The sequence below is a fragment of the Benincasa hispida genome, chromosome 12 (assembly GCF_009727055.1).
Source record: "Benincasa hispida cultivar B227 chromosome 12, ASM972705v1, whole genome shotgun sequence".
Taxonomy (NCBI): domain Eukaryota; kingdom Viridiplantae; phylum Streptophyta; class Magnoliopsida; order Cucurbitales; family Cucurbitaceae; genus Benincasa; species Benincasa hispida.
Window position 1 is genome coordinate 26,998,809 of NC_052360.1, and position 13,813 is coordinate 27,012,621.

The 13,813-nt window shown below is 31.9% G+C and overlaps 1 protein-coding gene across 7 annotated transcripts; it reads left to right on the plus strand.

The window, feature by feature from the left end:
- Positions 1–10,110: 10,110 nt before the first annotated feature.
- Positions 10,111–13,813, plus strand: LOC120092664. 7 transcript variants are annotated; one of them, XR_005486114.1, is made up of 7 exons: positions 10,111–10,444; positions 10,803–10,863; positions 10,976–11,024; positions 11,810–11,928; positions 12,155–12,280; positions 12,909–12,992; positions 13,319–13,813. XR_005486114.1 is itself a non-coding variant. In XM_039050810.1 (6 exons), the coding sequence occupies exons 2-5, from the start codon at positions 10,803–10,805 to the stop codon at positions 12,966–12,968; spliced, it is 366 nt and encodes a 121-aa protein (XP_038906738.1). In that variant the 5' UTR covers positions 10,113–10,444; the 3' UTR covers positions 12,969–12,992; positions 13,319–13,813. The 7 variants fall into 7 exon arrangements, 3 of the variants coding, with proteins under 3 accessions (XP_038906738.1, XP_038906740.1, XP_038906741.1); XR_005486115.1 differs by having other exon boundaries at positions 10,113–10,444; positions 10,857–10,863; XR_005486113.1 differs by lacking the exon at positions 10,976–11,024 and having other exon boundaries at positions 10,113–10,444; positions 10,857–10,906.

Consider the following 13,813-nt stretch of genomic DNA (forward strand, 5'->3'; position numbering starts at 1 on the left):
CTATCAACCTTTAAAGTTGGTGGATCATGTTGGGTTTTATGTCCTAAAACTCGTGGTTTGTAAACATTAGAACTTATTATGAGAATTCGATAAAATTGTTGTTGAATATATTGTTTTTTAGAAATCCAATAAACCTAAGTCCCTTGACTATTATACAAGTGGATCGAGTTTGAGTAAATAGTCAAAATGATCTATAGTATATGAGTAAGGTTGGGTACCTTACACTAGTAACACTATTGGATATGGCCTACTCTGTAGTTGTTACAAAGTGTTGTAAAGTGCTATATACGAAATGATCCTAATTCGTGCATGTTGAGACATGAGAAGTGAGGATGTCCTGTGTAAATGAGTTTTGTGCAAGATCGGACCACGAAACCTGTCACTCTTACTTTATAACGTTGTTTACTGTTTAAGACTGACTATTTCAAAGTGATGACCTAGGTAACTTAACCTTAATCTTGAGCTAACTATGAATTTCTGTTTGTTCGAGATTATCCTTTGATCTGCAAACGGTGAGAGTAGACCAATTTCCTCTGCTCAATAAGCTTACCATTTTAGGATAAGACTGAATGAATAACTGAGAACATAAGGTGCAAGAGGGAATTCACTCCTACTCGATTAGGGTTAGTAGAGATATTGTTCTTTTCAATTGCTGATTCTGGGTCTTGAACATGAGGCCTCACCCTCTCATTGGCCTGAGAGGGATTCGATTTGTTGATTGGATCATAAATTAATTGTTCATTAGGGATCAGTGGAACTTAAGAAACAAGAGGTAATTTCGGGGGTAAAACAGAAATTCGACCTAACTATTATTACGAGCAACCTGTGAAGGGTTGACTTACTAATCATGGTTATATCGTGAGGACATAATATATCTACAGAGAGGGGAGTTCAGCTATGGACTTTAGTAGAATCACCCATTAGTTAACGAATGGTGGTTAGATCGGTCTAATGTTTAGCAGACTAATCTCGGATCATTAGAGCCCATGATCTGTAGGTTCGCGAGGTCCCCCTACTAGCTCGTAAATGGGTAAGTTTTAGGGAAGCTTAGAAATTAATTTAAAACGTTCAATGCTAGCTCATAAATGGGTAAGTTTTAGGGAAGTTTAGAAATTAATTTGAAACGTTCAAATTAAATGGAATAAGAGAATAAATATTTAAATATGATTTAAATATATGAAGATGATTATTGTGAAAAATTAATTTAATATTTGATATTAAATTAATTTATGCAGTTAATTTAAGAAAATCAAATTTTGAATTAAAATGATTTAAAAGTCATTTTGTGTTCTAAAAAGAAAATGGAAAAACAATTTGCATATTGCACAAAATGGAAAATGGGTTTTCTCCATTATCATCATCTTTATGCTCACACAAAATGTATTATCTTCTCTACTTTGATTCTCCAAGCATGAGCTGCAAGCCATGCACTCCATCACTTTGCATGTTCATCTAATTATATAAAGAAGATTGGAGTTGTTGGAGAAGAAAAAAAAGATACAGAATTTTGAGAGAAAAATATCGGTGAAGAAGAAACTGTTTTATTCAATTTGCTGCTGTGAGCTTTTCTTGTTTCTTCACATCTTCAAGTTGTTCTTGAGTCTTGCAACTCTGCCTAAAGCTGCAAGAGCATAGTAGGGAATGCTTTGAGGTGGTTCACGTTGATATCAAGTGAAGACAGCAGCTGAACGGACGTTTTTCTTGGAGAGTTCATCAAAGGTATGTTCTGAAAACCCATTTTTTATGAAGAGCATGCTTTAGTTTTTGCCAAAATTAGTGAATTAGAATGCTTATAGATCCTTGATACTTCCGCTGCATGTTGTTTAACTCTTACAGATCAAACATTAAGTTGGTATATTTTACCAACTCAACTAATATTAATGAGCCAAACACCCCTCTAAAGTATTTTGTTGGTCAGTTTAAAGCACTCTTTAAAATTATTTAGCAATTTCTTAAGAGAACTAACTTACAACACTTGCATGTGAGATTTGTAGTTTTAATTTTAATTAAAAAAAGGTCTTAAAAAGATTCTAATTAATGAACCTTATTAGTTGTAACTATTTGGATGGGATACAAAAAAGAAATTTATGAAATTTTAAAGGATAAAGGACGAGTTTATCCTTTCAAAACGTATTTCTAAGATTAGATTATAATATTATATATATATGTCTAAATCACATCCATATAAAAAAATATGTATCAAGCTAATCGCCACTCGATTTCAAATAACTATAATGAATGATAAAATATAGTTGTAAAGAATGATAAAATAGAATTTATTAAGAAATGTACGAGGAAAAGGAATATATAAAGGTTTTCCTTATAAGCTTTATAGATGAATAAAATGAGCTTTCCTCTAATTTGAACTTGTGATTCAATTAACAGTTCTAAGGGGAAACAAGAACCATTTTTGTTATATTTCCATTCATAAGTACGGAAAATTCAAATTTGTATGATATGAAATGGAGTGAATTTTGTTTTTAGTACAATCGTCGTATGTACTTCTTATATCAAACATCTAACATATAATTAGATGATGTATTAATTATTTTACAAGTTTCACACAATTCTTAGATATCTCTTTTATAAAAAATAGTAAATAAAAGTAGTATAAAAAAATTTAAATTTGATTCTAATGTTGTACTAGATATTGTGAAAAAAAATAATAATTCAAACAATGTGATACAAGTTTAACTTTAGATTCATAAAGTTGATTTCTTAATTTATGATTTTTTTTTGTTAAGTTTCATCCTTAAACTTTAGGGATTGTTTGGAGTGCACGGTTGATTATAATAGTCTATCTTTATTATATAGATTATAATAGCATGTGGAGTTAAATAGTCTGTATTAGGTGCATTTTAGCCTAGGTTCAAAAAGTTTGTGTTTAGGATGTTGACTATTTAAATTGAGTTCAGGAAGTTTATGTTTGAGGTGCAAATTATTTTAGTTCAAGTTTAAAGTTTATGTGTGTAGGTTGCCGATTTGTTTAATGTTGAATTCTTAAGTATGAGTTTAAGGTTTAATGTTTTTTGTTTTTTTTTACCTTTTTTTTTTTGTATTGTATCATACAAGTACTAGTACCTTAAATATCATAAATACAAATAAAGATATTTATTCCATACATTTTTATAAACGTATTGGATTTTAAGTTAAATTATTCTCCATCCATTTAATCATTTTAAGGTGTACCAATACTTGAACATGCACCATATATGTAAGATTAGGCTAAAAAGTCACATCATTGATACTAACTAAGAAAATTTCATATTTGGAGGCATATAAAAATAATCGATTCTCTAACTCTATAATAATTCACAAAATGTTACATTTAAGAGTGATAGTTGCCGAGAATAGACTACCACCACGTAGATACGCAATATATATATATATATATATATAGTTGTTATATTATATGATTGAATTTCTTTTTTTATTTTATTTTATGAATTGAATTAAAATCTATAAATCATTGTAAGAGATACCTGGGGAATTTTGTATCTTACTCTAGTTTAGTTTTGTAGATGTTTTTTCTCCGATGTTTAGAGTTTTTTTGCTTTATATTTTGATGAGACCCATAAAATAAATTATATATTAGAGCATGTATGGATTGACTAAGAAAAAATATTTTTTAAAAAGTTGTTTTCATTTAAACATTTTGGTTACATTTTCTCAAAAGTATTTTTATATACAAGTTTCTTTAGTTTGATTTACACTTGAATTGTTTCAATTAAGTGTCAAATTATTATAAAAGAAGACTATTAAACACTATGAAATGGTTGCCAAAGACATCGATGCCAAAGTGATCACTAGAGTTGGTCGCTGGGGTTAGTTGTATAAGTGGTTATTGGAAGTGATCGTCAGAGTTGGTCGTCGGAGGTAGTCACTAGAGATGGTTGTTGCTGAAATTGGAGTAGGAAGTGATCTTCATTGAAGTTGTCCACACAAAGTTGTCATTAGAGTTGGTCGCCGAAGTTAGCTATTGAAGGTGGTCGTTAGAGTTAGTTCTTACTCTTCATTTTCTTAACACCCACCTCAACTTCAAGTGGGCTACCAGGCCTTTTTTTGTAACCATTTTATTTTTCGATTTTTTATTTTAAAAAACTGTTCTTTCTTTCTCACAACTTTTTTACTCATGGTTTTTATATTTTCTATATAAACAATTGAATTCTTAGCTTATTTTATTATGGCATAAATTATTTATGGCACTAAACTATTTTATTATGGAGACACAAATAGAAATTTTCATAGACCCAGTAGAAACATTTTAGGTTAAATAACAAGCCAAGTTTATTCAACTTTTAATTTTTGTATCTATTTGCTTTTTAACTTTAAAAACCTCTAATATATCCTTAAACCTTCAATTTTATATTTTATATATAAGTTTATTTATTTATTTATTTTTTTTTTATTTTTTAAAGAAAGGAATATGTTATATACCTATTGTACACAATAAAATAAAAAATTTATAAACCAGTCAGATATTTTTAATCTTTAAGAAATTTTAAACAAAAAAATTAAAAATTTAGAGACTTATTAGATAATTTAAAGTCCATGGACATTTTCAACACAAACTTGAAAGTTTCAAATTTGATTGGATAATTATTTGGTGTTTTCAAATTAATTAAACTAATAAATACTACTTCCATCTATAAGTTATTATGTTTTGATATTCATTAATTTTTTACTCTTTTTTTTTTTTTTAGACTCAATCATTTTGAGGCCTTCCATAGGTTATGCAGAAGTCACTCATGGGTCCTTCAAGGTCCTCTATGAATCTGTTAAGTCCTCTATGGATCTTGAAGAGGTCTTCCATAGATCTTCCATAGATCTTCCAAAGTTCTCCATGTGACTCATAAGTTCTCTACGGGTCCTGCAGAGGTCTTCCACATGGATCCTCCAAGGTCCTTCATGGGACGTTTAAGCCCTTCATGAGTACCACTAAACTCCCCCATGTGTTCTTCAAGCCTCTACTAGGCTCCTTCATGGGTCCTCTAAGCTACCTCTTGAAACCTTCCATAGGTTCTGCAGAAGTCACTCATGGGTCCTTCAAGGTCCTCTATGAATCTGTTAAGTCCTTTATGGATCTTGAAGAGGTCTTCCATAGATCTTCCATAGATCTTCTAAAGTTCTCCATGTGACTCATAAGTTCTCTACGGGTCCTGCAGAGGTCTTCCACATGGATCCTCCAAGGTCCTTCATGGGACGTTTAGGCCCTTCATGAGTACCACTAAACTCCCCCATGTGTTCTTCAAGCCTCTACTAGGCTCCTTCATGGGTCCTCTAAGCTACCTCTTGAAGCCTTCCATAAGTTCTGCAGAAGTCACTCATAGGTCCTTCAAGGTCCTCTATGAATCTGTTAAGTCCTCTATGGATCTTGAAGAGGTCTTCCATAGATCTTCCAAAGTTCTCCATTGACTCATAAGTTCTCTACGGGTCCTGCAGAGGTCTTCCACATGGATCCTCCAAGGTCCTTCATGGGATGTTTAGGCCCTTCACGAGTACCACTAAACTCCCCCATTGTTCTTCAAGCCTCCACTAGGCTCCTTCATGGGTCCTCTAAGCTACCTCGATGTCCTTCTTAGGTCCTCTAAGTTTACTATATCCATAGGCTTTTCTATCTTTGTAGACTTTTGATCTCGATCTACCTTGTTAAATCTATCCATAACATTTTAAAATATCAATCCAAGTTTTAAAAACTAAATATAAAATTGTTACTAAATGAAAGTTGAAAAACTAAACTTATAATTTAACCAATACCTTACAACAGAACTAAATAAAGACCACTTCAAGAGTTTAGAACTCTAGGACTTTTTAAAGTATAATAACTAAATAAAGACTCAATTCATGGTCAAATTTGAAGTAATTTGAATTTTATATAAAAGAGAAAAATACTACTAAAATTATACTTTTAGAATTGATTGCCATAACATGTAAATATTTTTAAATATTTTTTTATATCTAAAAAGATCCGTTTTATTATTATTATTATTTCTGATTTTAAACATGGTTTGGGAGTGGGAGTGATGATGTCATGTGGGTAGGTAAAGTTAGTTTATGCTCCCAACACCGCCGTTGAGGGCGCAAATTAATTTAATGAATTTGGCAAATTAAAGTAAAGGGTCAAAATTAGGAAACATAATAATAATAATAATAATAATAAAATCACATGTTTGGAAATTTCTAGGAATTTGGTAGGTTTAAATAGTTTGACTTTGATTCTCCTTGTTTTTGTGGACATAATTCAGTCAAGTTTTGTCAATTATATTTCTTTCAACTGTTGCTTTCTATTATTGAAATCTGTTCATTCCTTATTTATTAACACTTCTCTTTTAAATCCTTTTTCTAGTCTTTTTTTTTTGTCATAGAGCTAAGTTTTTCTTTTAATTAGGATTGCCTAGACTAATGTAGAGTCACCATGATCAATTATGAGAGAATTTTCTCATTTACCACAAAAATCCTAATAGCATTAATTTTTGTGATAATGAGTAATATTGAAAATTGAACATTTTCTCAATCTAATTCATTAAAATTGACAGCGTGACTAGAAAACAAGTTCTTAATAACTCCCATTTTCTAATTCGAGAGAATCTTGAGATTGTCTTATTTTCATATGTTATTTTATTATTGTTATTGAATTTTCTCCTCTTAATAAGCAATTGATTGCTCAATAATCCTCCTCGCGTATTCACAATCCTAAGCCTAACTTTTGTACTTCTTAGGGAAATTAACCCACAAAGAAGTTTGGTAACCTCCAACCAAAATCAATTTCTAGGGTTTTATTTTACAAGAAATAATCATTTACATTCCAAGTGTTGACTCTATATCAAGTCCTTGCATATTGTTAGAATCCAAGTCTTTCTTTATTTCTTATTTTCATAACCAAGGAGTACAAAAGTTACAAGACACAATTTCATGGCTTGCAATGTTTAAATTACACAAGTTTTTAGTTAAAAAAAAGACTTTTTATTTAGTTATATATATATATATATACACAATACAGCATTAAAGATAGTAAATAAAGCATTCATGAAGAGAGGAGGGGCAACCACTGCTTCCTTAAATCTTGTCTTAGATTCTTTTAAAAATGTTTAGAATGTTATGAAATTCAGGAATATAGATATAAAAAATATAATATAATAATAATAAATAAATAAAAACTAAAATTATAAAATTGGACAATGGAAAATTTTAGTGAAATTTGGTGTGAATTTCTCACCAATGGATATATCATTTTAAGATCCATCAAAGGCCACTATTTATAGGTAAAGTGGCAAGTAAGATGTGGACTTACATGGTCACTAAGCATGAATTACTACAAGGCACATTGACAACATAAATGGTGACACATGACCTTTGGGACACTAAACAATGGACATCTATTTTTTTTTATTAAAATATTCATAATACTCTCCCTTAGATGTCCACATATATATATATGAAATATGTCTCGTTAAAACCTTATTAGGAAAACCCCAATGGGAAAAAACCCTAGTGAAGGAAAAAAAAGTATATATTTCATATAATATATACTCCTAAGGAATACAATATATTTATTTCCCTTCGTGAAAATCATTTAAGATCTCTGAGTCGCCGCATTCCAATGTTGTGCACCAATTTCAAAAGTTGCGGTTGGTGATGCATTTGTAAATAAGTCTGCCAGGTTATCTTTCGAACAAATTTATTGTATAATGATGTCGCCATTTTCTTTAAGATCATGAGTGTAGAAAAGCTTCGGTTAAATATGTTTTGTTCTATCTCCTTTAATATATCCTTCTTTGATTTAGGCTATGCAAGTTGTGTTGTTTTCGTATAATATTGTTGGAATGTTTTATTAGAAGACAAGCCACACGTCTAACGAATGTGTTGAGTCATTAACCTTAGGCATACATATTCTTGACTAGCCTCGTGAATTGCAAGAATTTCAGCATGATTTGAGGAAGTGACTGTTATAGTCTGTTTCACAGATTGCCATGATATAGCAGTTCCTCCACATGTGAACAGATAACTTGTTTGAGATTTAGCTTTGTGTGGATCAGTTAAATATCCAAAATCTGCATAACCAACTAGATCAAAATTTGATTTATTTGAATAAAACAAACCCATATCGATTGTTCCTCGAAGATAATGGAGTATATGCTTAATTTTGTTCCAATGTCTTTTTGTAGGAGAAGAATTATATCTAGCTAATAAATTTACTGAAATTGCAATATCTGGTCTTGTATTATTAGCAAGATGAAGGAAATCAAGCATGAGGATTTCCATGAGCAGTGGAAAGGATCGTTTCAAATTCCATTCGAATGAACACAATCAATTTCAGTCTTAAAACGAAACTAACAGGCCATGTACAACAAGAAATTACAACATGCTAAACTATGATATAAGGGATAGAGGATGCATACCTTTGATTCACGAATCCCTCGATCAGTCCAAACACGTCCACAACAACTCTCAAACGCAACGAACAGTTGTGGGCTCTGTTTGATCTTGGCTTGAGGAAGAGACTGGAGGTCTATGATCGAGCAAGTGGGAGATAATACATTGTCTATCTTATAGATGAAGTGCTCGATTGTTTAGTAAACGATAGTCTATTGTATAGACAAAGCCACTGGATCGTTTAGCTACGATCAACTAAATGACTATCGTATAGTCAAAGCTATACGATCGTTTAGTCTTTGTCAGCTATCGCTTAGTGAAACTCTTTCACTTGATAGCTTAATTCGTGAGTTCTTTCCAAATGAGGCAACTTCTAATTTTAGGAAAATAATTTTCCTTTTATCTCACGGTTACCATAAAACCACCAATAACCCTAACTCAATTAGTTATTAGAGAAAAAGAAATTAATTATCATATAATTAATATATTATAAATAAATATGATAACCAACTTGGTTATCATATTTATTTATAACCTATAGTTTTAATATTTCATCTCATAAAACATACAAACCATAGTTCTTTTTCTACTTTATGGTACGTAATGTAAATCATATTTACATTAATTCCTCCACTTGATGTATCTCATACATCACAGAAATTATATAATATATAATTGAATTTCCTCTTGTTAATTTGAACACTTCAAATCAACCCTAAGAATTGATTCTCAACTTGAATCCATTAAGCTACCAAGGGGACCTTATGGACTTATAACTCTAACGGTATGTAAATAACTGACTAAACTCTTTAGTCACAGAATTCATTATCCGTTAACTATCGGGCATTTCACTAAAGACCGACAGCTATACTCTTCTCACTACAGATATATTTCTGTATCCATATTAACCAATCAACAGTGCGATAATCCTTCATAGATCGCTCCTAAGTATAGTTGGGTAAATTTACCCTTTTGCCCTTGTAGTTACATCTAACTTCTTAAGTACCACAGATTTCTCTAATGAACAATAAGTCATAGTTCTACTATGACTGGGTCTTCTCTTCCAAAGAAAGGATGTGGCCACTATGTTCAAGACCCGGAATCAGTCTTTAAGAAGCAATCTATCTACTTGCCCCTACTTGGGGGAAGGAGTGAATTCCGACTTGTGTAATTGAGTTCCCAGCTTCCCAATCAGATAAATCCCTAAAAAGGAAGGCTTGTTGAGTTGACAATCTGGCCACTATCACCCATGCTAATCAAAGGATCATTCTCATAGGCAGAGTTCCCAAAACACTCAGGATTAAGGTTATGTCACTTATGGTCGTTTAAGTGAGATGTAAGTCTTAATTATCAACGACGTTATATAAATAGACTAATCATCTCGTGGTCCGGTCTTATACAAACTCTTTGTATAAGACACCCTCGCTCGCATGTCTCCACATGAATGGTCAGGATCAGACCATCTGTAGTAGTTTACAACACTTGCAAACCTTTACAAAGCGGGCCGTATCCATAGTGTCACCAGGATAAAGTATCCACTAGAAGAATTTCACACTTTAATGTCGATTGGAAAAAGTGAACTCGGATGTATAATGTCGGTTTTTTAAAAAATAAAATGGATCTTTAATGTCGATTTTAAACCGACATTGAAAATGGGCTTTGTTGTCGGTTTTAAACTGACATTAAAGGGGTAATTATTTTTTTTCTTATTTTATTAAAAAATTAAACAGTACACACTCGCACGCCACCTCCATTTTACCCTTTCACCTTATCGCTTTTTACCCTATCGCGCACTGCCTCCATTTTTCTCTTACCCAAACCCTAACCGATCTCCTTCACCGTCCGTCGTTCTCCTTCACCGTTCGTCCATCCATCGATCTCCTTCACCGTCCGTCCATCCATCGATTTCCTTTATCGTCTATTTGTCCGTCGATCTCCATCGATCTTCATCGCGTTTACATCCATCAAGTTTTTTGTCGGTCTCCGTCGATCTCCATCGCGTCAGTGTTCAGATCTGTAGCTATGGGTACAAATCTGCTAGTGGGTCATAGGTCGTCGATCGTCTTTGCCAGTGAGTTGTCGGTCATCTCTGCCGTGGTTGATCTGCATCGCGTCCGTTATTATATTATTCTTATACCATTTTTTTCAACTTGTGATATATTATTCTCATAAGATCTAATAAACTGTCTGCCCTTTCATCCCTAATCATAGATCCAATATCAAAGAGAGAAAATGGTCCAAAGGAAGTTTGAAAGGATATTCTGACTCTAATCAAATATATATTTTCTCATTTGTATGTATTTTCTCTTTGATGAAACATGAGAATCGGTTACTTCATTGTATTGTTTGACTTAAATGAATTGATGCCTAATTGAGTTCATTGTAAGATCAACTTTATCCTTCATTTAAAGACTCTTTTATTTCAGCAGATGCTTAAATCTCTTAACCTTGAACTTGATGTTGATGCACCTTTCTTTATGCAGCTAAAAGGTATCATGAATTGAAAGTCAATGTTATTATTCTAGAGCAATAGGTATATCCAAGTTTTGTAGTTTGTTGATTTGCCACCTCAACACGGATTGCTTTATAAATTTGTTTGTAGATGGCCAAAAATCAATTGAAGTAAAGTATGCTTTGGGTAAATACAATAGGTATTTTTCTTTTTTATCACATATCATCATCGTGCAAATTTAATTTGAACTTTCACCTTAAATATAACTAAGTTAGTGGGGTACCTTAACATATATTATTTATTTGATCCATAATCCATAAATTCCTTATCAGTGCCATGCATTGATCACTCTCAATTGAACTAGTTCTCCTGGTTTGCTTTATGCTTTTTAAAAAATAATAATAATCACAATAATAACAATATTGCCAATGTCAATTCATAGTTTTGATCTCCCCGTTTCCTTTCTGGCTGCAGACTTGAACTGGGAATACTGATTATCTTCAATAAATGTCTTGTATTTGAAATCTCAGTAATATGTGTTCTTGCTTTTTATCTTGTATCCCTTTAGCTTTATTCTTTGTAACTTGGTAAACTATTGTTTTTATTGTATTTCTTTAATTTGAATATGCATTTGATATCAGAACTTGTAGCAGATTTTTTAATTTAAAAGATGGAGAACTGTATTTGTGATTCAATTTTGAAATGGTAGAAAATAGAGCATGTGTTTATTATCATCATCTTATTCTTTTATTTTTTTAAATGACGTAATGAAATATATTTTTGAGGGAGAGGTGAAGATTTCTCAACTCTGAACCAGTTTGCAACGATAAACAATAGAGAACTGAGAAATTGGGCACATAATATTTGAGAAAATGGTTAACAAAAGGAAAACAAACTAAAATGTAGTCAATAAAAATGGTGAAGTTGTTGAATTGAAATAGTGAATTTATTCATAGTGAACGATTATGTCTCATATGTTTTCAGGTTTGCAAATATTGAAATCTTTGAACAGACAAGAGGAAGAAATGGCTGACAGTGTTATTGCTATATGTATTTCAAGTGTGCCATTTCAGCCTTACATTTCTTTAGCTGCAATAATCTCAGTAAGTTTTCTTTCTTGCTAAAATCCATGATGATGGAATAGCAAAATTTAAAAGAATTTCAGCATGTAGTCTGAATTTTTGTGATTTTCTTTTATTTTGCCTGCTGTATTTTCCTTTTCTCAATGGTCCTCGTATAGAACAAATTTTTGTATTAACTTGCTGACATCAGTTATATAGAAGTGCATGGTATCTAGTTTGCATTGATTAATCTAATTCTCAAATCCAGGGGTTGAGTTATGAAGGTCTTCAAGGTCTTCTCGGCTTGACACATACTGCAGGAACGGTTCCTGATGTTCTTCCCCCACCAAGATTAACTCTTTTATCTTCATTTGTGCTTCCATATAAACCCGAGGTCAGACTCTGTATTCTTATTTATAGATCTTGGAGTAATTGATATATACCAGCTCAGTATATGTTATGTAAAGCTATAAAAATTGTATGTAAATGAAAGTTCCCAGTTCTTCGAGGAAAGAAATGATGGAAATAATGAATACGACTATTTAATTAATGTTAAAGATTCATAGCTCTTCATTAAGGATCTTTCCTTTGTAAGGGACACAACATTATATGAAAGGATGTGTCTTAATGTATATATTAGCCTGCATATATATGGTTCGGTTTCTTTCACTTTTTGGACAAATTTTTTCTTCCTTTTCTTCTTTTCTTCCATATAGGGTTGCTTACAATTACATATTGAGTTCATTGCATCCTATAGTTGAGATATTGCATTCTTTAGGTTAGTAATCTATCCTATTCTGAGAGATAATCGTTCATTATTTCTTAAGCACCATGCGGAATAAAATTTTCTTAAGGAAGTAATGTTTCTATTGGTTTCATATTAATTGCTTTCACTGTTGTCTAGCATTTCCTATATTATCGATATCAACAAGAAATTGTTAGCCGATTGAGAGTTTGTCTGTGGAGAAAGTTTACTACTTAGGAGATTACAGTATTGCTGTATTTTTTTTTCATCATTTCAGTTCATTGGGATTTTGGAGCCATACATGCAAGATGGCCATTTGAAAGGATGGAAGCAGTAATCTTTTATTGAGATGATTCTCTAGGTAACGAACTTACTAGCTTTCAATTTCTTTTCAGATTCCATAAATTACATTTTAATATTTTCACACTGTTCTACTGCTGTCTAGCGAATTTGCCTATCAAATTACACTGTTCTATTGTTGTCCAGCGAATAATGGAAGATAGAAGATGGTTTCCTTGATCTAATGAAAGTACTCTTGATTCCTGTAAAAGAATAATTGCTTGTAAACACGTGTAGGGATGTTTTCTCATTCCTTACATTTTCATATCATGACATATTTAAGTGCATTTGTACATAAACATATGTGTTTATTGCTGTTAAACTATTTTCTATTATTTCAAACCTCAGGAAGATCAAAAGATGGCTACATGGTTGACGAATACAATGTCCAACTCGCTGAAAGGGAGGCCTGTTTAGGTACCATAAATATAAAATATACATTAGTTTCTATCTTTGGGAATTTCCTTACTGCTTTTTTCTTTTGGCAGAGTCGTATATTTCAAGGCAAAGAGCCACCCCAATTTATTGCCCTCTTTCAACCTTTCGTGGGGTGCTCAAGGTGGTAGTCTTATAAAGTTTCTTTCTTAACTCATCTCTTTTGGTTAGAATCACGTTGTAGTTTCTTTTACAAGATTCTGATGTGGAGCTGAGAGGGTCTTGAGAGACACAGATAACCATCATTTTTCTTAATGAATTCTGGTGTAGGGTGGCTTGAGCTCTAGTTACAAGAAACTCATAGCAGATAAAGCTTTGGCTAATAAAACTTATACGGAAGATTTTGTTGCCCTTGTAAAATCATAATCTTTGTATTATTTGTAATTTGTATTTTCAAGGCTTGAATTA